Below are 26,650 nucleotides of genomic sequence, written 5' to 3'. Positions count from 1 at the left end.
GTATCCTACTGAGATCCACTATTGGATCCAGTAAGTCTTGCTTACGCAGCATTACAGACTCCACAGAGCGCCCTGTCAAAGGTCATCGCACGTTGACTTTACAGCATTCCGAGGCCAAGTGTTTCCACACTGGTTTTGAGTTTCTAAGAGGCAGAGAACTTGGCACTGCGCTCGCTGGTCAGCCTCCACCCATTTTTAAAGTAAATAATCTCTGCTTGTCTGGCTCAGGCTGGACCTGACACAGATTTGGTTCTGAAAGCTGACGAAATGGAGTTGAATGAGAGAGATGCTATTTGTGTGGATGAAAGGACAATCGAGACATTTTGTTGACCGGGCAGTCCTTCTGCATTAATTACAATAAAAAGTAGTATTTGAAAACATTACACATTTATTTACATACATTTTAAACAGTTACGACAAGAAATCATTTTCCCACCCTATTTAATTTTTACAGGTTACTTCAGTTGGAAGCAAGAGATGAAAACATAGCACCGCGAAGTAACTTATCTCCCCTGATCCCACTGAACTCATTAAAACAGGCTTGCTGCCCTTTCTTCAGAACCTTGCCCTTTCAGCAGACGAGCAGAGGCAGCAGCTACAAACACTCACTTTGCTTCGAGTTTTTCCATGCCTCATGTCACGGAGGGAGCTGTACACAGAGCTGGCACTCAAACACGTGGAATGAGTTAGTTTGAAGGAAGCGATTAGAAGGCTGAAAAAGCAGTGGTTACAGGGAACAACTAAGAAACCCCTTTGTGAAGGAGGCTGTATTGCTGCATTAGTGTCAGGAGCAGGCTTCTGTGAAAACTTTCTGCAGCCATTTATTTACATACATTTTAAGCAGTTTTAAAATATTTAAAATTTTAAAACAGTTAATACAAGGAAAACATGAAGTGAACTGTTTATGACACTAAAAACTGTTTATGGCACCGGATATTTTAAAAAGCAAGTCTGGAAATTGAATTCCCTCATGACTTCACAGCTCTAGTTAAAATATCTTTTTTCTACTGGTGTTCCTGGTGTTGCTTCCATTTTACCCTACTGACGTCCTTGCTTGTGAGCTAGACAAGTGATGTGAGCAACTGGATGAAAACCAGCCATCAGTTTCTTGGGACGCCTGATGTCTGAGAAATCCCGTCAGTTTTTCACAAGAAACTGGCTTCTGCTCAGCTTCCCTCTCTCCCTGAGGTACATGAACAGGTGTCGTCGCCTCCTCCAGGTGACCTTTATTCCATACTTCTCCTCGGGGGTGTCTGTAACCAGAACGGGCCCGGGCTCGGGGCTCTCGGGAGTGCTGCTGTGAAGGGAGCCGCTCGGAAGGCTGTTTCCCCTCTGCTCTGGGGGCACGAGCCCTCCCCTCATGGACGACTCTGGGGTCTGGATATCAGGTGGGGTGAACACGTAAGGTAGGTTTTGAAGTGCAGGTGCTGACAGCTCCCCGCAGCTTTGGGGACTGAGCATGGGAACTAAGGCCCTTCTGGCAATGTCCTTTTCTGGTTGGTTGGGGCAGCCCCTGATTAAGGGGGTCCCGGGTGTGGCTGACCTGGAGGAAGACGGTGGACTCTCAAATGTTAGACGTGGAAACTTGCAGGTGGCAGATTTCCGACTTGAATGCCTGGCCTGGGCTCGGAGATGACGTTTATGGTTGGCTGGGAACCAGCTTTCTGCTGTTGTATCAAACTGAGGTGATACCTAAGGATTGGGAGTGAGAAAAGGTGAGGGAGAGCCACATCCAAACCGAAGGAAACTGCGTCCAATGGCCAGGATCCCAAGCAGGAGCCCGCTACAGGAATGGGCCTGAGATAAGCTGTCTAACTGGATGAAGGCGGAAAGGGGTATGAGCTTTGGGCAAGTCACTCCATCTCCCTGGCTTTCAGTTTCCTCGTGTGCAAGAAAGGGGACAACGCCTCTGTCACTTCATCACACGGCTGCAGGACAGCTAAGCGTCTCGCTCTGGACGCTGACGGCAGGGCCCGGCTGTCCTGGCCACCGTCGCCCCCAGCACCTGGCAGAGCTCTCTGAGGCAGGGCATAGGCTTCTGTCTGGCTCCTTCGCTACACTACTTCCCTGACATACAGGAGCTGTGTTCTCTTCCCAGGGCTTTTCAACTGTCAGAATATAACACACACCATTTCTGAGGACTTTCCTTCCATATTCTATCCACTAAGCAGTAAAGAGAAGACTTAGCTAAATACCCCACCTCACACATGAAGCTCTGGGAACAAGCTCATTTTTGACTCGTTGAGCCATTTATCTGGCTTTCTCACCCAGCTACTGGGGAGTGAAGACTTCGTGCTCAGCTCTTTCAGGGGACAGCGGGGGAGAGAGACTCCAATTCCAAGCAACCCACACCTCAGTTTGAACTTAGGGAAAAAGATAAGCCAGAGAAGATGACCGAGGACAGGCAGAAAGAGGACACTGTCTCCTTGTCTCCGCCCCCAGGAGTCTCCTTGTTCTCTGGAAGCCCTGGTTTGCTGGGCAGAGTCAGCACTGAGAACCCTAAGAAAGTAAAAGTCACTGTAAGACTCCCATGGCCTACCCAGGAAGTGACGATGGTGTGGTCAATGGGCTTGCTGGGCACCTGTCTAGCGTGGGTGACAGGAAGCTGGGGAGATCCTTGGCGGTGTCTGGGGCCCTCTAGTGGTTGTTGGTGGAATAGCAGCTGGGGTTTCTGGGCCGTCTGGCAGCGTTTTTTTCTGGGAGGCATCAACAGGTGAGTGAAGAGCAGTGAGTAACTGCATGATGCTGGCTGCAGTCAGGTCTGGGGAGAGACTCCAGTTCCAACCCATGCCTGCAGAGAGGAAACACAAGTGGGGAGAAGATAATCCGGTGACTCCCCAGCACTCCTGCACACTCTGCCAGCCGGTTCCCCTACGGGCCTGCAGCCCTGCCGGCGTCTGTACCCGCACCGGCTTCCTGTACCCACACCACCAGCTCAATACACAGGAGCTCATACTCAACGACGTTCATCCCATGAACATTTATCGAGCACCTGCCAGCACCACTCTGGGTGTTGGGAATTTAAAGATGAATAACCACTTACTCCACAACCATTGAGTGCCAAGCACCTGCGGGGACACAGGCTGTCCCTGTCTTCAAAGAGCTGAGAGTCTAGCAGAGGGAGACAATTACAACAATGAGAACAGTGCTTCCACCCCACCAAGGGAGGCTTTCTGGAGAGGGTGACAGCCTCGGTACAGGAGGGCTGGGAAAAGCCAAAGAACAGGGAGGGCGCTCCAAGCACACACACAGGAGAGACAAGAGCACTGCAGACTCAGGACCAGACTCCACGTAGCTGGACACAGGGCGTGAAAAGACAACTTGCAGGGACTGAGGTGGGACAGTGTCCGGGTCAGGTCAGAAAACCAGGTGTACCGTCTGAGTTTGGACTTTGACCTAAGTAGTCACTGAAAATTTTGAAGCAGACGGATATGATCACACTTGGATTTTTTTTAAACCTTTACGCCAGATAATTTTGAATATACAAAAATATAGTTAACAGTATAATGAGCCCCCAAATGCCCATCACCCAGCTCCAACAACCATCAACCCATGGCCAGTCAGGATCCATCCACACCCCACCCACTTCCCCACCCCTTTATTATTTTGACGATATATTCCCAGTCATGATACCGTTCCCATGAACACAACTAACATATACAAATATACATACTTATATACTGTATGTACTTATACATACATTAGCATATAGTAACGTGTGTGTTTCCTTAAATATTAAATACCAAATGTCCTGTGTTCAAATTTCAGTTGTCTCATAAGTAGCGCAATTGTTTTTCCTTTGTTTTGACTCTTAGGCAGATGGTCCTGGCGACAGTGTGAAAGGAGAGAACAAGTGCCCCGGAAGCAGGCGGACCAGGCAGAAGGTTCTGTGCCACCTGGGAGCCGATGAGGCCGGAACCTGGGCTGTGTCGGCAGAGACGGGAGGCTGGAGAGAGAGGCAGGGACAGCAGGCCCCACAAAGTAATAAAAAGTCTGCAAAAGTGTCCAGTGAATCCAGTACCCAGATCAGTTTTAATAAGAGCTTTTGTCCACGGGTTGGTGGGACAGAAGTTTGAATGCAGCAGGTGGAGGTGAAGGGGAGATGCCACTTGGCATCCCGGAGGGTCACACAACAGGGCAGACCGGTCCCACTGAACAGTCCTGATTCATTCATTCAGTCACCAACAAAAGAGCAACAGACTCTGATTTATGTCACTAGACAGTGGAGATGAAGGAGAGGAAAAATAAGGACAAAGTCTTTACCCTCAAGGAACCGACATTTTAGGTAGAAGGCAGGTAATAAACACCTCCAATTGTTCATCAATTTATTCAGCACACGTCTACTGAGTGCCTGCTGTGTTTTGGGCACTGTTACAGGTGCTGGAAATATATACTAGGTTACAAAATTAAATCCCTGCCCTCGAGGCCCTTACATCTAGTCTAGACGGGAAGTGATCAGAGGTACAGAGAAAAGTGAAACAGCGTAAAGGGGCTGCTGTTTTAGCCAGGGTCGTCAGGGAGGGCCTCTCTGAAAAGTGTATTTGAGCAAAGACCTGAACAAAGAAAGGAGAGCAAGCAGACAAGAGAAAGATGTGAGAAAGGATATTCCAGACTGAACTGTGAGATGGGAGCGTGTTTGACTTGGTCAAGAAACAGTACAGGCAGCATGGCTGAGCTGGGGGGTGGGAGATGAGAATGTAGGGTTAAGGCCAGGCTAAGGACTCGGGGTTGAATTATTCTTCACTAGGCAGCCACTGCAGGGTCCAGGCAGGGTCGTAACATAATCTGATTTAGCCTTATAAGTGCTTTGTGAGAAAAGGTGGGCTGGGGAGAGATGAAGGAGAAAGGAGGCAGGGAACCCAGTGAGAAGGCTCCTGCAGGAGCCCAGGAGCCAGGTGACAGTGGTAACTATGGCTGCCACACACCCCTTGCTCAAAGCCCTCTGCCTCCCGTGAACCCCGCCTTGCTCGGCAGGCCTACTGTTTCCCTGATCAACTCATTTTCCATAAAGATTATCTTAACACTTTAGAACTCCTCTTCTCGCCAAACAAATTGCTTTAATCCCTACTTCACAAAGAATACAGGAGACATCAAAGGAAATACTCTCATTTTCCAGAAAGCAAACATCTAAACCTAAGTCTACCTGCATCCATCCTTTCCTTCCGCTGTAACTAGAGGTCCATCCCTTTAGCTCTCCATGGCCTGTCCCTCCCTGGCTGTGCTCTGGAGCCCTCTTAATTCTACACGCTTTTCTTAGGCCAGTTTTCAATAACCACCTACAAGTAGATGAGTCAAGTGTCTATATAGTCAGCTTAGAATTCCTCCACACTCACACCCATGTATTCCACCACCTACTTGACAGCAACTAGATGCCTCCAACACCTCAAACTCAGCACGTTTACAACGGAATTCACCATCGCTTCCCCCGCACCCCCTCCATAAAAGTGACTATCTCCAGGGCCTGTGCTCAGGCAATGGTATCCTCAGTCACCCAGCGACGCAGCCAGAGACCTTGACACTTCCCCCACCTCCCACCCAACCCAATTAGCAAGCCCTGTCAATCCTACCTCCTGTGGCTTCAGTAATACCCCTCTTTCCGGGAGGGTGGTTGGGGGATGGGCAAGATGGGCAAAAAGGATCAAGAGGTACAAACTTCCGGTTATAAAGCAAATACAGTATGGGGTATAATGTACAGCATGGTGATGAAAGTCCATAATATTGTATTTCAAATTTGAAAGTTGCCAAGGAAGTAAATCATTAAAGTTCTCATCACAAGAAAAAAAAACTCTGTATAGTGACAGATGGTTAATTAGACTTACTTATACATCACTTCACGATGTATAAGACATAAGCAAATCATGTTGTCCACCTGAAACTGAAATAACGTGTTATGTCACTTATACTTCAGTTGGGGAAAAAACTTACAATCATGGTTTTTAGTGACAGTTCAGTATTAAACGTGGGATCAGAATCAGCGGTAATTTTTTTTAAAGACTTTATTAGATTCAACTCAAAACGTGATAAAAAACATTCTTCCTTTGCGAAAAATAATAATATGGGGGGGGGGGGTAGCTCGCCTGCCTAGCATGCACGAGGTTCTGGGTTCAATCCCCAGTACCTCCATTAAAAAAAGAAAGAAACCTAATCCCCTCCCCCCAAAAGAAAAAGAATATCCCTCCCCTTCTTCCCTCCCTCCCTCCCCTCCTCTCCCACCGCCCTTCAAGCTCCGGCTCTGTCCTGGGGTAGTGCAATAGCCTAACTGGTCTACCCTAACCCACTCTGGCACCCCCTGCAGGGGGACCTTTTTAAAATGCAAATCTGATCTTGGCTCACTTCTGCTTAAGACTCATTTTTGATTTCTGGATAAGAACCAAAAGCCTCAGTGGTGGCTACGGGCCTGTTGCTCCACGTCCAGCTTCGTCTCCTGCCGCGTGGACCTGCACACCTCAGTCCCTTCTGAGGTCTCCCTCGTCTGCATAAAGCCCCGGCTGTAGTGCAGCAGAAAAGCCTTTCTCACCTACATTAAGGAACGCAAGGTCTCCCTCCTGTAGATACGCGAAGCTATCCCTGACCTCTGATTCATCACTTCACAGCTATATTTCTCTTCTTAAGTTTATTGCTTAAATAAACTAGTTTACTTCGGAAATGAGCTCCTCCCTCCGCCCATCAGAAGAAAGACCCACTCTGCCACTGCATCCTAGCGCGGCCTGGCACAGAGCAGATGCTCAACTCACCGTGTGACCAAGTTAATAAATCAAGTACTTCATTACCGGTAAAGGGTTGCAGGGGCGGGGAGGGAGAGGACCCAGAGCCGAGGCGGGATTCGCGCTGTGCGTGTAATTTACGGAGGGAACTTGAACGAGGCCAGAAGCTGCGCTCCAGGGGCCGCCAGGATAGTCGGGGGCCCGGATGGTCGCTGGTAGGAGGTCAACGGAGGGCAGTACCCCCACCACTCCGGCCCCCCAGCGAGGAAACCAGCGCGGGAGGAAGACCCCGGGACACGCGAGCAGCGCGGAGGGGCGCCGGGGGCCAGAGAGCAGCCGGGGGCCGGCCCCGGGGTCCCCGGGGTCCCCAGGGTCCCCGCGTCCCGCCCCCGCGGGGCCTCCCTGCGCCCTCCCCACGAGCCGCCGGCCCGCCCGCCTCGCCCGCCGGCCCACCTGCCCGCTCTGCCCGGCCCGCCCGGCTCACTCGCCTCATCCTCCCGCTTCACCCGCCGCCGCTCCGCCCGCCAGGTCCACACGCCTCACTCGCCTCATCTGCCTGCCCGCCCGCCCGCCCGGTTCGTCCGCCTCACTCACCTCATCCGCCCGCTCCGCCCGCCTCGGCCGCCTCACCCGCCGCCGCCCCGCCCGCCCCGCCCGCCTCACCTGCCCTTCCCGCCGCCGCTCCGCCCGTCTCTCCTGCCCGGCGGGGCCCGCCCGGCCGCCGCTCCGCCCGCCGCCCGGGTTCCGGCCCGAACGCGGAGACAAGACCGGCGCCGATTGGCGACGCCCGTCACGTGACCGCAACGCTCCGCCGGCGCCAATTTCAAACAGCGGAACAAACTGAAAGCGCCGGAGCGGGACCCCACCCCCGGCCCCGGCCCGGGACCGCCCCCCACCCCGGGATCCCGGGATTCCCCGCCCCGCAGCCCGGGGACCCGCCGCCGGCGCGAGTGCCGCCCGGGACGCGGCCCGGCCCGCAGGCGGGAGCAGCGCGGAGCCGCCCGGAGCCCGGCGCGGCCGGCGGTGCAGCGAGGTGAGCGGGCGGCGGGCGGGCTGGAGGCCGGGGGCGCGGCGGGCGCGGCGCGGAGGGGCTGAGCGCGGCCGGAGGCTGGCGAGGGTGCGCAGCGCGCCTGCATCCCACCGCCCGGCCGCGTCCTCACCTCTTTAGCGAAGCGCCCCTGGGCCTTCCCTCGGGGGGAAGGGGCGGCCCGCTGGCCGGGATCCAGGCTGAGTTCACTCCGCTTCCAGCCGAGACCGACCTGCTCGCACCCTCCCCTGCGCCCAGGTACTCTCACCATTAGGCAGCACTGCCTCCACTCCGCCCTTTCCCAGGGCCCTCCTCCTGGTTCTGGGACACCCCCCCCCCCCCGCGCGCGCAGTTTTGTCCTGGTCTGGGTGGGGTTGGGGACCCTGGAGTCGCTCCGAAGACTAGGCTAGAAAGTGTTGGCCGTGGTAGCAAGAGGCTGGTCAGAGTGGAAGGAAAAATTACGCTTTAGACCAGGAAGATACCTTTTGGGGGTGGGGAGGGAATGCTAGAGTCCAGTGATTGATGGGTGGAGGGAGGGAGGCTGGAAGAGATAGGAGGTGGAAGTAAAACTGAGATTTGAAGGTAGAGGAATCCTGGATATAAAGGAAGGGGAGGAGGCAGAGGGGGAGGGTCTGTGAACTCTAAGCAGATGGCAAATGTCACGAGTGTGACAGTCCGTTTTAGGGAGGTAGCAGATATCCTAAAAAAGGGACAGCCCATTCCTCTGTCTGTCTCTCCAAGTACCTCTCAGTAGACTTACACAATTTTACACAATGGTAGAGTAGTCCATGCATCTGTTAAAATCAACAAAGCACAATTTTTAAAAGATAAAACTATTTTCCTTACTATTACAAAACCACCTTAGCACAGTGATGAGAGCACATTCGATTGGTCAGGAAATAGGGATTACAGTCTTGGTTCTGGAAGAGAAATTAAGCAACGCAGTAACACGCTTAGAAGGTCAAAATATGAATAAGCACATGCAAGTACTAAAATATCACTGTGTAAATATTTTGCAAATTGTGAAAGAAAAACGTATTTTTTAAAATCTGTACAAGGATAACGGCCGGTGAAGTGACTGTCACCCCATACGTAGTGTCAACACATGACCCGCACAGCTTTACCCTGGGCCTTGAATAGAGCAATTTCCTTTTGATCTGACGTCTTCATGTGTGTGTGACAACAGGGCAATAGTACAGTCTGCCTTTTTCCTATGATTCCGTGGGCATAGATCCTTTAACTGATAGACTAGGATGATGTTAAAAAATAGAAATGCTCTATGCTAGAATGGAGTATGGAATCAGAGTTTTGTCAGGATGTCCTATTCCAGCGTTCCCATCCCTGCAGTCACTCCGATCCATATTTAGACAATAATAGACATTTCCGCATTTTTGTAGCTTCCTTACTTGTTTCTGTAGCCAAACATTCTTAAGCTTCCAAACCTTTGGCTATGTTGACCTACAGCCAACACAGTCCCACTTCCCCCTTTTGAATTGCTTCTGTTTGTTTCAGTTTTAACTTCCATCAATAGAACTCGTCTCCTGATTTGTCTGCCGTCTTTCCAAAAGCCCAGGGAGCATCCTCCTGGGCCTGTGCGCTGGTGCTGCTGGTCACATGATGAGGAACCCCTCTAACAGAACCTCCTTCTCAGCCTAACATATCTCTAACAGCCTGCTGCCCCTTGCACTTCCCAGGGTCCACGCTCATGATTCTCAATGGAGAGTGAAAGCCCAGATTCATAATGAAAACCAGCCCCCGTCGGCCACTGATTCTCAAAAGACGGAGGCTGCCCCTTCCTGTCCAAAATGCCCCGGCTGAAACATCAGAAGAGGAGCCTAAGAGGCCCCCTGCCCAACAGGAGCCTGGTCGAGCGCAGGCCTCCGAGGAGGTGGCAGAGTCCAACCCTCGCAAGTTTCCAGCTGGAATCAAGATTATTAACCATCCCACCATGCCCAACACCCAAGTGGTGGCCGTCCCCAACAATGCCAACATCCAGAACATCATCACAGCACTGACGGCCAAGGGAAAGGAGAGTGGCAGCAGTGGGCCCAACAAATTCATCCTCATCAGCTGTGGGGGAGCCCCCACCCACCCTCCAGGGCCCCAGCCTCAAGCCCAAACCAGCAACGCGCCCAAGAGGACAGAAGTGATCACCGAGACCCTGGGGCCAAAGTCTGCAGTTCCGGATGTGGATCTTCCGAGGCCACCTGGAGCCCTTCCTGGGCGGAGATGGGAAAGCTGTGGTATGTGCTCTGCAAAGCAAAGGGGTGAGGAGCCAGGCTTCCCTCTCTGTGGCCGGGACTGCAGTCAGCCATGCTGACACTTAGGACAGACAGGCATCTGCCTGAACCGGGGAATAGTCTTGTCTGTCTTCATCCTGAAACCTGACCCAGATCATTTGGGCACTGTCGAAAGGGTTGCAATCTGATTTAGCATTCCAATTGCCTTCTTTATACTGGGAAAGGATTTTTTTGTTGTTTCTCTTTATCCTTTGCATTGACCATATAAGGAAGTAGGAATCTTTCTCCATCTGAATAAAGGAGAAAGCATGAGGAGGAAAAATGACTTTCTCTGTGCAGATGCTCAATGTTGCTTTTGTAAGGTTGCCTTGACCCTTCTCTAAGGCTCAGTGTGGCTCAGACTGAAATGCAACTTAAATTGTGCTCCTCAGTTTCTCCCATGAAATCCTAATGGGGAGAGTACCTGAGGGCCCGTGTCCCTAAGGGCAGAGGTCTGGAGAGATGGTCCCTAACCACCAGTTTTGCTGGGCCTGCTGGGCATGGATCAGGCGGCTAACTGGCATCTTGGGTTGCTTCCCTGCAGCTGGTGGTGAGGCAGCAGGCTGCACTCTAGACAACAGCTTGACCAACATCCAGTGGCTTGGGAAGATGACTTCTGATGGGCTGGGCTCCTGCAGCATCAAGCAAGAGACGGAGGAAAAGGAGAACCGTCACCTGGAGCAGAGTCAGGCCAAGGTGAACGGTTCCGCCACTTGCTAGGGCAGTCAGAGCAGGGGCAGGGAATTTCTAAGAAGGGGATAGATGAAGTGGCCTGTAGAGCAGAATTTCCAAGTCCTGGTATTAGCAATTCACTTGATTTAGAGCTCTCTTTCTGCTTGGGATCTCTTTCCCCCCATCTGTGAAATCTCCTTGAGGGCAGATTCCTCTGGCTCACTCAGTATGCCCTCAGCACTGGCTTCAGTGCTTTAGCAGCAGGTACTTAGCAGGTCTTCAGGAAGATGTCTTAGTTTGGAAAGCCATTGAACTTTAAAGAGGCACCCCAACAGTATTAAAGGAACAGCGTTTTTAGTGAGATTGTTTTATTAGAAGATACGTTAGTGCCAAATAAAATGAGTTAGGTGTGAATTTTAAATACTTCAGCAATCAAAATTGATGTGACCCAGTTGTGTGGCCTGGGGTGGTTTTTCACAGCTGCCGTTCCTGGATCCTTCTGGGTGCACCCTTTATTCCGTCATTAAAAGTGAGAAGTTACATGGAAGTATACATAAGTAAAAACTGAGCTGTTCACTTAAAACGTGTACTTTATAAAGTTATAGTTCAATTTCTTAAAATGTGAATGATCAGATCTTTGCCTGAGACTCAGCCAGATGTGTGCTTTGCGGACATTTATCTGTCCCATACTCTTGGGAATATTTCTCTTGCACAGACATTGAAAGGAGATGGGTTTATTCACATCACATCAGGAGTAGGAACTGGACTAAGACCTAGGTCCCTCAACTCCCAGATCTGAAGAATGGGTATAGTTTTAACATAAAATGGATGCTTTAAGAGTCATAATATATCCCAAACTTTCCTAGGAGTTTCAGCTAACAGGCCAGGCTTACCATCAGGCAATATCGTCAACAAAATGACCAATGACAGCAGTGGTTCTACAGTGTCTGGGGGTTAGAGCACATCATCTCTGAGACCCTTCCTAATCCTAAAGTTTTATTCTGTGGAATAGTGGTCTCGGATGAGTTGGTTTCCAGTAACTTTTTACGGGATAAAATCTCTCTCTAGGGGTTGGGGTGGGGAGCCGGGGAGGTCATGTGAACTCTGCCCAGTCATTGCCTTTTCTCCTTCCCTTTGGCTTCTCAGAACCCTCAGGTGGAGGGGCCCCCGGGAGCATCGACGTCCTGGCAGGACTCTGTGTCTGAGCGGCCACCGTACTCTTACATGGCCATGATCCAATTTGCCATCAACAGCACGGAGAGGAAGCGCATGACCTTGAAAGACATCTATACTTGGATTGAGGACCACTTCCCCTATTTTAAGCACATAGCCAAGCCAGGCTGGAAGGTACTGTGTCCCTTAACAACTGCGGTCGAGGTCGCTGTGGCCCTGTGTAGACAGCTTATCTGCACAGAAGTGCCTCAGTCTGTGTCTGGTGGGGAAGGAACAGTTAAATGCAAAGGATGCTAGAACTGTAAACAGTTGTGTCTTGTGGATTGTGACTCGATCCTGCTGAATTCAGGCAAAATCATCAATCAGAGCTCTGCAGTCATTCGTCTGACTCCGTTAACTGCCTCGGGTTAATGGAAACTCCAGTGCAGCACCAAGCCCACTTTTGTGCTACACTGAACAGCAGCTGGAGTGATTAAGGAGCTTTGTGAAAAGACATTAATGAAAAAAGGGGGGAAAGAAAGAAAAAAAACCTGTGAGCCTCATGACCCAAGACTCACCTCCTGTAAAGTCGTATCTCTTCTCCAGAAGGCAGGGAGCTTCTCTTCCTCATAGTCACAGGAACACTGGGATGTCTGGGACCCGTAGCTCACGCGAGGCTCAGAGCCACAGTTTAGGTCTCTCGACAGACCCTTAATCCCGGGCCAAGGGGGTTTTTGTATTGTTTCCCTCACAGCAGAACTGAACTTCATACTCTCACCTCAACTAAATTCCCTAGCTTCTTCCCTTCTTCACTCACCTCTCTTGCTTCTAATTATTGCTCACAGCTTCAGTCCCCTTTCCCAGTCCGTGTCAGCTCTCAGGACTGGCTGGTCTCTGTTCTCCTGGGATGGAGGGGTTTATGGCTCAGGTTTATGGCTTTGCCAGGTGCAGTGTCTGGAAGAGAGCTGCCAATAGGCAGGGTTCCAAGGACACAGAGCCTGGGGCTGAATTCCTTGTGGGGGGGGGGCGGCATTAAAGGTGATGTTTCCAAAGCCAAAGTAGCTGATCCGTGGTGTCCTCCTCCCCTTTCAGAATTCCATTCGCCACAACCTCTCTCTTCACGACATGTTTGTCCGTGAGACGTCTGCCAATGGCAAGGTCTCCTTCTGGACCATTCACCCCAGTGCCAATCGCTACTTGACGCTGGACCAGGTGTTTAAGGTGAGCGTCCTGGTCTTGTCCGAATAGGGCCAGCGGTGGGGGTCGTGATTTCCGTCTCAGAAGGAAACAAGTCCTCCTTGGGATGGTCTTAACTGCTCAGCTGGGGGCCGGCCAGCCCACAGGGACGACAAGCCACTGTGCTAGGCCAGGCCGTGGAGAAGGCTCTCTGATCCAAACAGAGGCCTTCCTGGGGCAGTGCTGCCCTAACTGCCCTGTGACAAGAATTGCTGGAATGCTTTTTAAAATACAGCTTCCCAGGCCCCTCCCATGGGGCTTCTGACTCAGTAGGTCTGGGATGCGCCTGGGAATATGTATTTTTAGCAGACATCTCAGGTGATCCTTACAGAAAAAGTCTGGAAAACCTTGTTTTTAAAAAGCCCTTCTTGGAGGGGAGGGTGTAGCTCAGAGGTAGAGCACATGCTTAGCATGCACGAGGTCCTGGGTTCAATCCTCAGTACCTCTATTAACAAAAAATGATAATAATAAATAATTTAAAAATATATAAAATAAATAAATAAATAGCCCTCCTTTAGGCTGGAGAGCAGAAGCGGAGCCACCAGAATATCTTTTCTGAAGCAACTGCTTTAGGATCTCAGAGTGCCCCTAAGGCTGCTGCTAACTGTGCCCGCTGTCCTGGGGGGCCCACCGTCCGGGGCGGCCCTCAGCATCAGTCAGGAGCAGGCCTTTGCCTGGCCTGCTCAGACTGGCTGCGCCGGCGGTAACTTCGTCTTGTTTCTCTCCCGCGTTGCCTGACCGCCACCAGCCACTGGACCCAGGGTCTCCACAGTCTCCCGGGCACTCGGAATCAGTAAGGTTCTTCCCCTCCGGCTCGGGGCTCGGCCTGGTTTCCCTCCCACGCTCAGCATGGCTTCGGTGAACGGGGCAAGGCGTTAAGCAGGGGAAGGGAGCCTGTGGCTGTGTGCCTGCCGGCCCCCGATGCAGGGCACCCCGGGCTTCCGGGAGTGAGAACCCTGGTGCCGGCCACCTCCTCTCCCCCGAATGGGGGCTCACACCTGCTGCTCCTCCCCCTCCCACAGGCTCAGTGCCCGAGCATAGTGGGTGTGGCAGGGGACAGGCCACAGGCTCCATGCGAGGCCGCAGCCACAGCACATGGCCTGGGCCTGGCAGGCGGCAGTTCCTTCTCTCACTTCTCTACTTGGCTTTTCTTTGCCCCTCCTAGTGCTCCATGCTTTGCATCCCAGGCGTGAGGACACCTGGATGAGGTGGTAGGACCCCCGCCTCCCTCAGTGTGTCTGTACCACCCCCTTCCCACCAGCAGGCGGTCGCTCAGCTCCGTGCAGGGTCCCGGAGCAGCTGGTGGGTCTCCTGCCTTCCCCCCTGCCTTCCTAACCCAGGCCTCTTTCTCTCCGTCTCTGCCACAAGCAGCAGCAGAAACGACCCAACCCTGAGCTCCGCCGGAACGTGACCATCAAAACTGAACTCCCATTGGGTGCACGTTAGTATGGGGGAGCGGGCCCCAGGCAGGCCCTGTCCTGGGGACATACCTTTGGGGAGTGGGAACTCGGGGATCCAAGCCTGAAGATCCTGGGTATGAGAAGGGGCTCGTGTTCAGACCCTGGCTCCTGACCCCTCCCGCTTCCTCCCAGGGCGGAGGATGAAGCCGCTGCTGCCACGGGTCAGCTCATACCTGGTGCCCATCCAGTTCCCCGTGAACCAGTCCCTGGTGCTGCAGCCCTCAGTCAAGGTGCCGTTGCCCCTGGCAGCCTCCCTCATGAGCTCGGAGCTCGCCCGGCATGGCAAGCGAGTCCGCATCGCGCCCAAGGTCAGTGCTTCTGGTTTCCTCCGAGGAGAGGCTCCAGTCCATTAAGAGTTCTGCTGAGTGTCCCTTGAGAAGCCTGTAAATCTAGCTGGGAAAACGTGGTGTAAATACATAGAACTCCATGGCACGATGAGAGATGAAAGGGCCCTCATTATCCGACATTCGCGGTGTTGGGAGGCTTACAAATGCCTGGTGAGTCTAGGAATTCGGATGGGGTGCTTATGGCAGATGGGCTGGGCTGGTTCAGGAAGCCCTCACAAGGGAAGCAGGCTCTAGAAAGAAGTAGATCTGGGTGAGCAGACAGGTGTGGAGAGAGCACATAAGGGCGTGTGAGGTGTGGGTCTGTCTAACTCAGGGTGTCTTCACCTCGGTCCAGCTGCCGTTTGGGTCTGGATGATTCTTTCCTGGGGGTGGAGGGAGGCTCTCCTGGGCCCTGAATTGACATTTAGCAGCACCCTGGTCCCTCCTCGCTAGATGCCAGGAGCGCCCCCTCCTGGAGGGAGTTGCTCCCAGTTGAGCATCAGTGGTCCAGCTGGCAGAGGAAGAAGAGAAGGGTAAGTTCAGACCATACCGTGATGTAGAGGAGGATTTGTGAGCAAGAGCCGACCTGTGACAAGCAGAGGAAGGGCCCCTCTGCCCCCTTCGTGGAGATGGGAGCAGGGGCTCTGGAATCCAGACAGACTTGGCTTTGCTTTTCTTTTTTAAATTTTTGTTAAAAAAAAGTTTTAAGATACATAAAGGTGTACATACCACTATATGCGATTTCACATAAATGCATTAATGTGATGGTGTCATGTAAACTGTTTCTGCTTCAATGCAATCTTTTTTTCCCCTTTTCTTCTTTTTGGATCCCCTCCCCTTCCCTCCCCTCCCCCCCACGTCACCTCTGCTCCCTGTGACAACCCACGTCGACAACTTAGCATGCTTTTTTCCAGGATTTGCCCATGCTTTTAGTGTAAGCTGCACACACAAATCCCCACAGCCATTTTTAAAAAAAATTTTTTAAGTCTTTTGTTTGTTTCTTTGCAGGGAGGTATTCAGGTTTATTTACTTATTTATTTATTTATTTGATGGAGGGACTGGGGATTGAACCCAGGACCTCATGCATGCCAAGCACACGCTCTACCACTGAGCTGCACCCTCCCTGCCCACAGCCATTTTATGCACACACACACATCACACAGAAGGTTGAAAATGGGAACATGTTACACACACTCACTGTCCCGTGGGAATTCTTCTAAGTCACCTTGGCATCACTCTAGATTCATTGTTTTTTAATGGCCATGTAAGATTCCATGGTGTGGCTCTGCCAAAAATTTTCCAATCGTTTTGCTTCTATGGGCACATTTTGCTTCTAGTTTTTATGCCCTGTGATCAAAACTGCAATGAATATCTTTGCATGTATTTTTCTTCCTAGCACTTTTACTTCTATAGGACAGAAAACCAGACATGAGATTGCTGAGTGGACAGGCATTTTAAATTTTATTAAATATTGCAAGATGGGTTCCCAAAAAAGTCTGTGATAATTCACATATCCACCAGCAAGACCTATGTCTGCCAGCAGTTGATATTAGCAGCCTTTTAAATATTTGCCCACCTACGGTATGAGGGGTGTCTCCTTGTTTCCTTTGTCTTTCTTTGCTTGTTGGCAGGTGAGTGCCTTCCCACGGAGTCTGGTCCTTGGACTTGCTCACCATGAGATGCTGGTTTGTGGGCGTGGCCTCTCTTTTACAGGCTTCTGTTCTTTTGTGAGAGTCCTTTGTTATTCAAATATTAACCTGTCTTTTAGGCTGAAGATACTTTTTACTTCTATCGTTTGTTTCTTAACAATGTTTATGGTATCCCTTGCCACGGGGAGAGTTTAAATTTTTACGTGGTCAGATATGTGTCTCTTCTCTTCTGCAGCTTCTGGGTTTCCAGTCTTGGTAAAGCAGGTCAGCCCCCACCCTCAGACTGTGCACGCAGTCTCCTAGGTTCCCTTTTAGGATTCGTGCGGTTTTGGGTTCTCTGCTATGACCTTTGTATACGGTATGGAACAGGCCTCCCGCTTCGTTTTCCCTCAGGTGGATACTAACCATGTTAAATGCTCTGTCTTTTACTCCTGGAATTGAATTACCACCTTCATCATATAGTCTCATATTTAATTGTTTTTGAGACTTTTTAAAAAGACAGAAGGGGATCAGCACCAGCACGTCACTCATTTTAGCGGCGGTCTGACTGAATCTCGGCGCCCCGCCTTCACCTCCTCCTGCCCCCCTTTCAGGTGCTGGGGGCGGACGACGGGGCGGCCCCCCTGCCCGCTGCAGGACCAGTGAAAGAGGAGAAACTCCCGCTCAGAGAGGTGCTGTCTCCTCTGCTTCCGGTCCAGCCCATCAAGGAGGAAGAAATCCAGCCTGGGGAGGAAGCACCACACTTAGGGAGGCCCATCAAAGTCGAGAGCCCGCCCTTGGAAGAGTGGCCCTCGCCTTGCCCGTCTGTCAAGGAGGAATCGCCCCACTCCCCCACCCCCAGGCCCAAGAAGCCCTACAGTGGGCTCCGGTCGCCAGCCCGCTGCGTCTCCGACATGCTCGTGATTAAACGGCGGGAGAGGCGGGAGATGAGCCGGTCTCGAAGGAAACAGCACTTGCGGCCGCCCTGTCTGGACGAGCCGGAGCTGCTCTTCTCCGAGGGCCCTGGGGCTTCCCGACAAGCTGCGGACCTCGCTGCCCCCCTGGAGCCCTCGCAGCCTGGCCCCCAGCTTGGCTGCTCCCAGGAGGAGAGAGGACCTTTTAAGACACCCGTTAAGGAGACGCTGCCCATCTCCTCCACCCCGAGCAAATCTGTCCTCCCCACGACCCCTGAGTCCTGGGTGCTCACACCCCCAGCCAAAGTGGGGGGGCTCGATTTCAGCCCAGTTCGAACCCCCCAGGGTGCCTTTGGCCCCCTGCCTGACTCCCTGGAGCTGACAGATCTCACCACCACCCCGCTGAAAAGCGTCCCCCTCTTTGACTCGCCCCAAGAGCTCCTCAATTCCGAGCCCTTTGACCTTACCTCTGACCCCTTCAGCAGCTGTTCCCCCTCAGAGATGGAAGTCCCCAAGCTCAGCTCCACTGAGCCGCAGGTCGCCAGCCTCTCTGCCAACCGGTCTCTGACAGAAGGCCTGGTGCTGGACACGATGAATGACAGCCTCAGCAAGATCCTGCTGGACATCAGCTTCCCCGGCCTGGACGAGGACCCGCTGGGCCCTGACGGCATCAGCTGGGCTCAGTTCATCCCCGAGCTGCGGTAGAGACAGGGCCTACCCCTCACCGCTCCAGCTGTCCACTCCCGGCGCGCACGTGGCTGACCCCTCTAGCCTTCTGGTGAGGACAGCAGGCAGGGAGCGGCCGCCCCTCCAGCCCCACCTTACCCAGCAACACCAAGGCAGGTGTCACGCCGGAATCGCCACTGGGCCTTCTGCCAGCAGCAAGGTCCCGGTGACTGGTCTCTGCGCCACCCGCAGACCCCAAGAGAATCCGACTCCTCACTCCCTGCTCGGAGCTGAGGCTGAGAACAGCAAAAACAAGGGTGAAGAGAGAGGAGGAGCCCCCTAGACTTTGCACCTGTGCCCGGCAGCCTCCCACCTTCCCTGCTCTGTGCAGGGCCGCCCTTGTAAATAGTGTATATGTTCTGAATTATCCTCTAATTATAAACGTCCGCCTGTCTCCTTAGATTGTTATCCAGAGACTGCCAGGAGGTGGCTAGGATGACAAGGGTCTGTTTGCTTCTCTTCCTTGCTTGTGGTTCCTGGGGGAGGGAGGGCCTGGGGTGCACGGTTTCTTCAAGGCCCAGGTACCTCCCCCACGGGTTCCTCACTGTAGGTGCCCAGAGTGAGTGGCTCTGCTCACCAGGGTACCTCCTACCACCCCTCCCTCCCGCCACCCTGGGTTTCCAATTCAGCTCTCCTGCAGGAAGAATTCCTGGTAAAACATGTCCCTCGAGATGGGTCAAGAGCCGAATGGGGGTGGGGGGAATGGAGGACGGTGGAGCAGAGTGAGTGCCCTGGCATGTCCGAGAGCCGTTTCGTGGATCAGGGTCCTAATCATGCCAGAGAGACGTAGAGAGCTTGGCCCGAGGCTCCAAGAGGCGGGAGGGCAGCCCCGCCTGCCTTCCTTAGCTTTCACAACTCAGCTCTGCGCAGAGCCAGGCCGGGCCCCAGCTGACTGCGTGTCAGGGAAGCAGCTCCAGAACACTACTGCCACCAGCTACTCAATAAAACCCAGGGTGGAGATGCTGGTCTGCAGCATGCTGCTGTCCGGTCCCTGCGGCGTGAGGAGGGGGTGGAAGGGAAAGTGCGTGACGATGAAGATGGTGGTGACGGGGAAGAGGCACAGCCTGATGCCCACACGGAGCCCTGGAAGAGGGCACGAAGGGCTTCAGTCCGCTCCCCTACCCTAATCCCAAACCCACTCCCCCACCCCACCCCCGGCTCCACACACAGCAGTCCGCAGTTTCCCAGTGCTGGTCCTGCACAGCCGGCCTCTTTTGGGAATCTCTGAACCTGCTGGCTAATGTAGGCCTTTCAGAGTTCCCCAGTAAGAGAAAGGCCTACGCAGGGGCACCCCCCAACCTCAGAAGGATGGGCCCAGTTACAGATGCCTCCTGACCACCTCCAACCCCACCCAAGGCCCAGAAGCCAGCCTGCCCTGCTTTCCCCTCCCCTGCCTTCCTAGGCAAGTCCCTTCCGAGTCCTATCCCCTGCCTCCCTCACCGGAGACGAGACGCATCTGGGCCCAAGGCGCTGAAAAGACCTCCCAGGGAGAGGTAAGGACCTCCTCCCTGCGTCACCACCCAGGAAGTGTCACCGTGGCAACCGCAGAGGCAAACAATGCTGCCAAGAAGGACTTCTCTCCAGAGCTGCCCCTCCTGGTTTTCAGACTCAGAAGAATGGCCAGCAACGTGCAGAGGTCACCCTCAGGGCAGAGTAACCCATCCCGCGTCAGGGAACCTTTTCTGAAGGTAGGGAGGGGCCAGGGCTGCATCTCTGCACCCCGCTGGGTGAGGGGCTGCCCCCGCTCCAGGTGGGCCATGCTTTCCCCTGGGCTGCAGCGCCCCGGCCCGGGAACCGTCTGCCGTCTTCCTCTCTTGGTCCTGGAATCTTGTGACACGGAGCTCAGGACAGAGGAGAGATGACATCTGGTTAACATCTCCCAGACCTGCCCCCAGAGTGCTCGTTTAGAACTGACAGGGGATGGGGCTCAAGAAACAGGTGAGTTTGGGGGCGTCAGAAAAGTCCTAGGAACAGGGGAGAGAGGTTTAGACGTGCACATGGCTGGTCCCAGGCCTGCTGCTTCCGCACGCAGCACCGCGCACCGCGGGAGATTCATCCGCCCTCTTGCCTTCTGCGTCTTTGAGTTGGAGCAACAACCATGCTTGCACGCAGGTTGTGAGGGTTAAATGAGATGTGGATAAATATTTGGCGAAATGTCAAATACACATTTTCCACTGTTTATTTCACGGGGAGGGGGCGCCAGAAATGGAAGGAGCCGACATTCCATCCCAGGAGCTTTCTGCACTTGCTCGTATCTTAACGAGACAGTGATGGGGGAGATGCACTCAGGCCAGAAAAGCAAGTTATAGGGTCCCTGGGACAGAAAAGCGCCGGCCCCGTTCTCTGGAGAAAGATTTCCCTTCTACCCTCGGCCGGCTGAGGGCCTTTCCCCCTCACATTTCCTCAGGCCCCACGTGCGGGGAGGAGCACCAGACCCGGGGCAGGGATGGGGGCGGAGTGAGGAGGGGGACACTGAGCTGAGGAAAGAGCGGGGGAGGTCCGAACCGCAGCCTGACAGCTGGAAAGAGACCAGCAGGTGAGAACCCCGAGGGTCCCGCAGGGCGGCGGTGAGCGCTGACCCGAGCGCCGGGCAGGAGGGAAGCGGCTCCGCCGGGCCGCCCCGCCCCGCCGAGACCCCGGGAATCCGGGCCTGGGGGAGGCGGCAGCGCGGCTTCTCCGGGAGGGGGGGCAGAGCACCGCAGGCTCCCTTGTCTCTCCCTAGATGGTCCGCGCCCGCGAGCCCCTCCCGCCCCGCCGCACGAGGGCCCGGCGCGAGCTCCTCCTGCCCCTCGCGCCCTGCGAGCCGCCCGGCTTCACACCCCAAGCCCGCCGCCAGCTGGCCCCGGAGCTGCCCGCCCGCACGGAGATGAAGGCCAAGGTGCGCCAGCGAACGGCCTCCCCGTGCGGGGACGAGGCCCCGCACTCCTGGGGCTTCCACACCTGGCTGGACGCGGGGCGCCTGCCCGCCGCCTTCCGCACCAGGCCGGACAGGCCCTACGACAGCAGCGTCTGGCGCTGGCTGACGGACGCCAGGGCCCACGGCCGCCCCCCAGCGGAGGCCCCCGTGCCCCCTCCCTCCTGGATGGGCCAGAACAGCTTTGTGACCTTCATCGGCTCCACCCCTATTTTCCTGGACCCAAACAGGAAGACCCAGGTGATGCTCTGGACGGTGAAGGAGCTGAGGGAGGTGGAGAAACTCAAGCTGAGGAGTGAGGCAAGGGCGCCTCCCCTCGATGCCAATGGCAACATCCTGCCCCCAAAGACCTTCCAGAAGTAAGAGGAGCTTCTTTCTCGGGGAGCCCACCCCACCCTCCCACCCAGGCACCCTTCACTCTCTCTGATTGCTCTTTCTGATGTCCAGCTGGCCCTCTAACCTGCCCTCCTCTGGTCATTTGAAAATTAAACTCTGTCTGGATGGAGATGAGAGAAGGCGTGGAGGCCAGGGAAGGACCTCCAAGGGAAAAAGGCTTGATTTTTTAGCTAAAATCTAGGGGATACAACTGTGTACTTAAAACACCTGCTAGGCTCCAGGGATACAGAGAAGTGTATTCAGTCCTTGCCCGCCAGGAGCTGGCAAAAGGCAGACACCTAGACACGCGTGAAAAGACAGCTACCAACACAAGCCCACGCATGCTCAGTGCCCAGAGTGTGGGACGGACAGTGGGTGTCATAAGGATGTCAGTTATTGACAGAAGGAGCCGAGAGCTGGAGGCAGGGGCTTGGATTAAAGTCCAGGCTGTGTCCCTTTGACCAATTGCTTAGTTTTTTCAGACTCAGTTCCATGCTTGATAGAAGGGGAGGGGAGATGTCGTGCCTGCCTCAGTGTGTGAACGTAAAGCAGGGTGAATGGACCCATGAAATCCCTGCACAAGAAGCAGACATTATCACAGAAATTCAGAAGAGGGAGGGGTAGGCATAGGCTGGAGCTTCCCCCCGGAGGCCATCGTGAAGAGATCACATGAAGGCTGGGAAGGAGGGAAGGCTTCAGAAAGGCCGACAGGAGAGGCTGGAGGACTGGCCAGTGTGAGCAGAAGCAGGAGCGTGAAGAGGCTGTTTGAGATGGGGCATCTGAAACACAGAGAGGTCAAGTATCTTGCCCAAGTTTGCACAGCCAGTAAGTGGCAGGGCTGGGATTCGAACACAGGGAGCACAGCTCCAGGCCTGCATTCTTGACCACCATGCTCCCTGTCCCCTCCTGTCCGACTAGGGAATCAGACAAGTGCACAGCCACTGCTAATATAAAGGCAGGAGGAGAGAAACACAGTCACGATCCACAAAAAGAGCTTGGCAGCCTGCTTGGCGCACAGTCAGTGTGTGATGGTGGAGGCAGCCTGGCCCTGGAGTCGAGCAGATCTCGGCGGGGATCTGTACCAGCTCCCATGTGCTGCACGACCGCAGCCTCAGATCCCTTGGGCCTCACTCTCCTCAGGTGTGTCTTGGAGATGCACCTGGTACCCTGCAAGGTTGTCGGGAGACCAAAGGCATGGTGCCTACACGGAGAAGGGGCTCAGTATATCGTCCCCGTGAGAGAAGGACCCCGTCTCCCTGGTTGCAGCTGCAGCCCCGCCTGGGAGTGGAGAGGAAGGAATGAGTCTCAGACATGGTTCTGCTGTGGACGGAGGAGGCAGGCTTTGAGCTGGCCCTTGAAGGGTGTGTTAAGTTAACCAGGTGGGAGCAAGGAAGAGTGCAAGAAGAGGCCCACCCCGCCCCGCTGCCCCTTCAGAGCAGCTCTCAGGGCTTAGAAGAAACCCACCCCCATCAGTGAGATGCGCGTTCTGAGCAAGAGACCCGGAGGACCAGACGAGGCTGAGGCTTCAAGATGCTCATGGTCCTTCGGGGAAATAGAAGCTGTATAAGCAAACCCCGCCGCTCCCCACTCTGGGGGGACATTAGAATCACCCAGGCCTCTTTATAAAAATGTTGACATTTGAGCTCCACCCAGGAGAGTCTGACTTACCTTGCCTGGGGGGCAGCCGGGCACTGGTGTTTGTAAAAAGCCCCTCTGGATGATTCTAAAGTGCAGCCACGCCTGAGAACCTCTGATGGAAACCAAAGTCAGCACCTGGAGTGGAGATCTGCTGAGCCAGGGCAAAGCCACTGAATCACAGAGAATTTGCCACTGTTCACCTCTGTTCTGTAAAAAGCGAACGTCCCACTGTTTAACTAAATACTGACGGTCTGCAGAAAGGGGAACTGTCAACCAGTCAGAAGGCGGCAGTTCAGAGCGGGAAGAGGTCTGGGTTCATTGCGTTCACTGTGGGGAGAAGGAGCGCCGTGTTGGTGGAGGAGGTGGGGCTTGGGGGACAGCTAGAATCTGGGGGATTCCCTTACAGACCACATGTCCAAAGGACGGTCCAAAAGCCAAACAACAGTCTCACCAGCCTAACACCAAGACACACCCACAGGGTGCAGGCCATGGGGCATGGGTCAATGTCCCGGCAGGGGGAGAGCTGGGGGTCCCCACAGCCTGATGGCTCACAGCTGCTGGAAGGCAGCATCTCCTCCCCTTCCCTCCCCTGACACCTGGGTATCTCCTTTGACCTCTCCATCCTCTCCATCCCTCACCCCCTACAGGTACCGGCACATCTCAGCTGGAGAAAATTGTGAGCCCCGGGGCCTCCAGCTCATACCCAACCCACTCCCCAGTGACCTTGCCAGGAGCTGGCCCTGCCCCAACCCACTGCCTCATTACCAGGAGAAGGCGCTCACGCTGGCCTTGCTGCCCAGTGCGCCTCTGAGCCGGGACCTAGTGAGGAGTTACCAAACCCTGCTCCAGGACCAGGTGGCCTTGCCCCTCCGCCATCTCTCCAGGGCCCAGCCTGGCAGGACTTGCACAGGAAAGAGGAGACCTGGGCACGTCTAGGAGAGCCTCCAGCCGATGGAGGGCTGCAGCGGGCACGACCCCTGGGCTCCAGTGTTCTCCCCGATGCACCTCCAGCAGGAAGCCTCTGCGGGCTGCAGGACTCTGCCTTCTGGGGAACAGAGCCTGTCCACCATGCCCCCAACTTCATGTGTACCCCAGGCTCCCAGAGACGCTGCTGAAAGCCTCAGTTGTTCTGTCTTCCTTGGAGGACCCTCTCATGGCAGGCGGGAGGACTAAGAGTGGTGGGTTCAGCAGGGAGGGCATGGGGATCCAGCTCCCAGGGACAGACGAGGTGTGGGGAGGGAGAAGGGGTGCAGGGTTGGGGTGGGGGAGGCGCTGGAAGAAACGTGGTCAAGACAAAGTCACCTCTGCTCTCGTAACCCATTTGGAGCAAGACTGAGATGCTCAGAACACAGGAAGCTTTTTAGGCAAAAATAACCTCTATTCCACCCCTCTCTGGGCCATTTGATGTCCAGACAAAGACCAGAAGCAACCCCAATGGGGCTTGGGGGAGCAGAGTTCAGGCCCAGGCTGTGCTAGAGGATGGGGCATCAGGTCTGAGAGAGGCCACTAGGCCTCGGTGGAGGGGACAGGAGAACAAAGTGGGACTCAAGGTAAAAGTCACAGCATCATCTTGGGGCATGGGCCCTGTGCGACTGATGACCCCAGAGGCCTCAGCCTTGGTGGCAGAGGGACCAGAGACACGTGGCCTCAGATGGAGGCAGGCAAGCCTCAGGGGTCAGAAGGGTGCTGTCCAGCTGGGGTGGAGAGTCCAGGGGAGGGGCAGTGGGGCGTGTCCAGAGAGGGAGCAGTGGCCGGGGCCCGCCTCCCCTCCCCCGCCCCATCACAGCCACTGCTGGGCTTCTCCTGGCCTTGGCCCATTGCCTTCTTTGCCCGCTTTCTCAAGCCCTGCAAGAATCACCTGGGACTCACCACCACCAGGTTCCAGTCCTGGTTTAACTGCGAATTAGTTGTGCCCCATGGGAAGGTCGTCCTTCCCTGTCCTCATCTGCACCGTGGGAGCCCCTGGGGCATAAAGAAGAGGAATAAATGAAAGAAGCAGGTGAAGTAGCTGCAAAGTGCCCGGCCCAGGGTAGGCCCGCCCTAAACGCAGCTGTCCATCTTCACCCACGGGAAAAAGGAATACACTTCTAGTGGAAGACACGGGACACAAAAAGCTGCGAATCGTGTGATCCGTTTCTGTGACTCATCCAGAGCAGGCGAATCCGTGGAGACAGAAGGTGAACTGGTGAGTCAGTGGTGGCCAGGTGCTGGGGGCATCGTCGGCACTGGCTGCCTCATGGCGCTGGGTTTTCTCTTGCGGTGACGCGAATAGTCTAGAACTAGATAGACCTGGTGGTCGCACAACAAAACACCACTGGATTGTACACTTTACTGGAGGTCAGTTTCATGTGAATTGCATCTCAATTAAAAGTAGAGTAAATAGGGTATGTATAGAGAGTTTCCAAAGTTCCTTCTAGTCCCGAATCTACAATTCTGTGCTACGGTCCTTCTCCCCACGGCTTGGGGGCCGGTGGGGAGGCCCGGAGCGGAGGGGTGCAGGAGAGTCTCCCGAAAGCTCCGGCTGGGGGTGACGCTGGAACACGCCCATTCTCCCCACGCTGGGTTGGGGATGACAGTGGGAAGGAGGGGGTCCTTTCCTCGGGTCCCAGCAGGGCAGAGCGGGGCAGGCCGCTGGGAAGCCAGTGTTTGAATGGTGACTGAGCCCCCTGGAGTGGTGATCTGCTCCAGGCCACGGAGCCAGGCCGTCTCTGCCATCCTGGTGCAGCCAGGACTCCAGGGCATGTGCTGTCATCCCGCCCGTCATGCCTGGGTCTCATCACGCGCGCCAAGAGAAGCCCAGGGGATACTAAGAGGGTTAATATGAAGTTTGGGGTTGGGGGGTGGGAGGGAGGAGGTCATTGGAATCTTCAGAGAAATCCTCCCACTCTCTGGCCTGGATCTGGGAGGGCAGAGAGGCAAGCACAGACGCCCGCCTTGCCCACCCAGGCCAGCCTCCCGGATCCCAGCACAGAGGCTTGAGGGTTGCTTCTGGGTCCTCCCCTCCCCTCCTTAACCTCCCTCTACCTCAGCAGGCTTGGTCTCACCCGTCGGTGGCTGAGGCCAGGTTAGGTTCCTGAGCGGCTGGGGCCTGAGGAAGGGCAGGGGCTGGTGAGGCTGTAAGCCGGGGTCTGGAAGCCCCTAGGGGAGGTGCAGGGCCAGCCAGTCATGCATCTCATCTGGCTGTCTGCAGGGTGGTCCCCTCTAATTGCCGGGCCTTACCACTGCTCCCTGAGTCAGAGCCACGATCCTCTGCCCAGGTCCCTCCCTGGGGCCCAGGCCGCCCGGATTCACCTCTGCCCTCCCCGGGCCCTGCTGGCCTCTGGTTTCCACTCCCCGCTGACCCACTTGCTCGAGCCCTTGGCCTTCCTGCTTCTCTTCCACCTCTGAGCCTCCCCTGGTCGTGCCGTCCCCTCAGCCACATACACCTCCTCACCCAATAGAAATAGCTGCCATTGCCCATTGCCCATTACATGTAGTGATTTCTGCGACTATTCCCAGAACTGCCCAGCTCATGTTCGTCTCAAGCCGACACATTCGCTGCAGGTCCTGGGGCAGGGCCTCCCAAAGGCCCGCCTGTAAGACGAAGCTGCTGCCTCCTG

General features: G+C 54.8%; 3 protein-coding genes and 1 long non-coding RNA gene across 14 annotated transcripts; 2 read left to right on the top strand and 2 right to left on the bottom strand.

The window, feature by feature from the left end:
• Positions 1-368: 368 nt before the first annotated feature.
• RHNO1 (RAD9-HUS1-RAD1 interacting nuclear orphan 1) lies at positions 369-12,739 on the bottom strand. Of its 6 annotated transcripts, none has more exons than XM_064478928.1 (3): positions 12,413-12,739; positions 2,540-2,791; positions 369-1,692 (listed from the first exon to the last, which is right to left on the bottom strand). In XM_064478928.1, the coding sequence occupies exons 2-3, from the start codon at positions 2,705-2,707 to the stop codon at positions 1,138-1,140; spliced, it is 723 nt and encodes a 240-aa protein (XP_064334998.1). In that variant the 5' UTR covers positions 2,708-2,791; positions 12,413-12,739; the 3' UTR covers positions 369-1,137. The 6 variants fall into 6 exon arrangements, with proteins under 6 accessions (XP_064334998.1, XP_064335001.1, XP_031300178.1 ...); XM_064478931.1 differs by lacking the exon at positions 12,413-12,739 and adding an exon at positions 7,865-7,886; XM_031444318.2 differs by lacking the exon at positions 12,413-12,739 and adding an exon at positions 7,368-7,489.
• FOXM1 (forkhead box M1) lies at positions 7,660-18,524 on the top strand. 5 transcript variants are annotated; one of them, XM_064478923.1, is made up of 10 exons: positions 7,660-7,737; positions 9,426-9,974; positions 10,555-10,706; positions 11,829-12,029; positions 12,927-13,055; positions 13,819-13,863; positions 14,439-14,511; positions 14,663-14,838; positions 15,310-15,389; positions 17,099-17,299. In XM_064478923.1, the coding sequence occupies exons 2-10, from the start codon at positions 9,473-9,475 to the stop codon at positions 17,148-17,150; spliced, it is 1,410 nt and encodes a 469-aa protein (XP_064334993.1). In that variant the 5' UTR covers positions 7,660-7,737; positions 9,426-9,472; the 3' UTR covers positions 17,151-17,299. The 5 variants fall into 5 exon arrangements, with proteins under 5 accessions (XP_064334993.1, XP_064334991.1, XP_064334990.1 ...); XM_064478921.1 differs by lacking the exon at positions 15,310-15,389 and having other exon boundaries at positions 14,442-14,511; positions 17,099-18,524; XM_064478920.1 differs by lacking the exon at positions 15,310-15,389 and having other exon boundaries at positions 17,099-18,524.
• On the bottom strand, positions 17,148-19,646 carry LOC116150387 (uncharacterized). Its single transcript, XR_004134137.2, has 3 exons — positions 19,565-19,646; positions 17,866-19,207; positions 17,148-17,228 (listed from the first exon to the last, which is right to left on the bottom strand). It is a non-coding gene; the product is annotated as an uncharacterized LOC116150387 (long non-coding RNA).
• On the top strand, positions 19,254-24,273 carry TEX52 (testis expressed 52). 2 transcript variants are annotated; one of them, XM_064478926.1, is made up of 3 exons: positions 19,254-19,812; positions 20,847-21,397; positions 23,699-24,273. In XM_064478926.1, the coding sequence occupies exons 1-3, from the start codon at positions 19,741-19,743 to the stop codon at positions 23,985-23,987; spliced, it is 912 nt and encodes a 303-aa protein (XP_064334996.1). In that variant the 5' UTR covers positions 19,254-19,740; the 3' UTR covers positions 23,988-24,273. The 2 variants fall into 2 exon arrangements, 1 of the variants encoding a protein (XP_064334996.1); XR_010377773.1 differs by lacking the exon at positions 20,847-21,397 and having other exon boundaries at positions 19,736-19,812; positions 23,699-23,764.
• Positions 24,274-26,650: the final 2,377 nt, after the last annotated feature.

Source organism: Camelus dromedarius, chromosome 25 (genome assembly GCF_036321535.1).
Source record: "Camelus dromedarius isolate mCamDro1 chromosome 25, mCamDro1.pat, whole genome shotgun sequence".
NCBI lineage: Eukaryota > Metazoa > Chordata > Mammalia > Artiodactyla > Camelidae > Camelus > Camelus dromedarius.
Note: the sequence above shows the minus strand (reverse complement) of the source record. Positions and strands in the feature narration are given on the sequence as shown.

Coding starts and splice junctions, on each gene's coding strand:
- FOXM1 (XM_064478920.1), top strand. CDS start 9,473: ATGAAAACCAGCCCCCGTCGGCCACTGATTCTCAAAAGACGGAGGCTG. Junction 13,056..13,818: donor CGCTGGACCAGGTGTTTAAG/GTGAGCGTCCTG, acceptor GACCGCCACCAG/CCACTGGACCCAGGGTCTCC. Junction 14,839..17,098: donor GAGTCCGCATCGCGCCCAAG/GTCAGTGCTTCT, acceptor CCCCCCTTTCAG/GTGCTGGGGGCGGACGACGG.
- TEX52 (XM_064478926.1), top strand. CDS start 19,741: ATGGCCAGCAACGTGCAGAGGTCACCCTCAGGGCAGAGTAACCCATCC. Junction 19,813..20,846: donor TCAGGGAACCTTTTCTGAAG/GTAGGGAGGGGC, acceptor GTCTCTCCCTAG/ATGGTCCGCGCCCGCGAGCC. Junction 21,398..23,698: donor CCCCCAAAGACCTTCCAGAA/GTAAGAGGAGCT, acceptor CACCCCCTACAG/GTACCGGCACATCTCAGCTG.
- RHNO1 (XM_064478928.1), bottom strand. CDS start 2,707: ATGCCTCCCAGAAAAAAACGCTGCCAGACGGCCCAGAAACCCCAGCTG. Junction 1,693..2,539: donor ACACCATCGTCACTTCCTGG/GTAGGCCATGGG, acceptor CCCAATCCTTAG/GTATCACCTCAGTTTGATAC.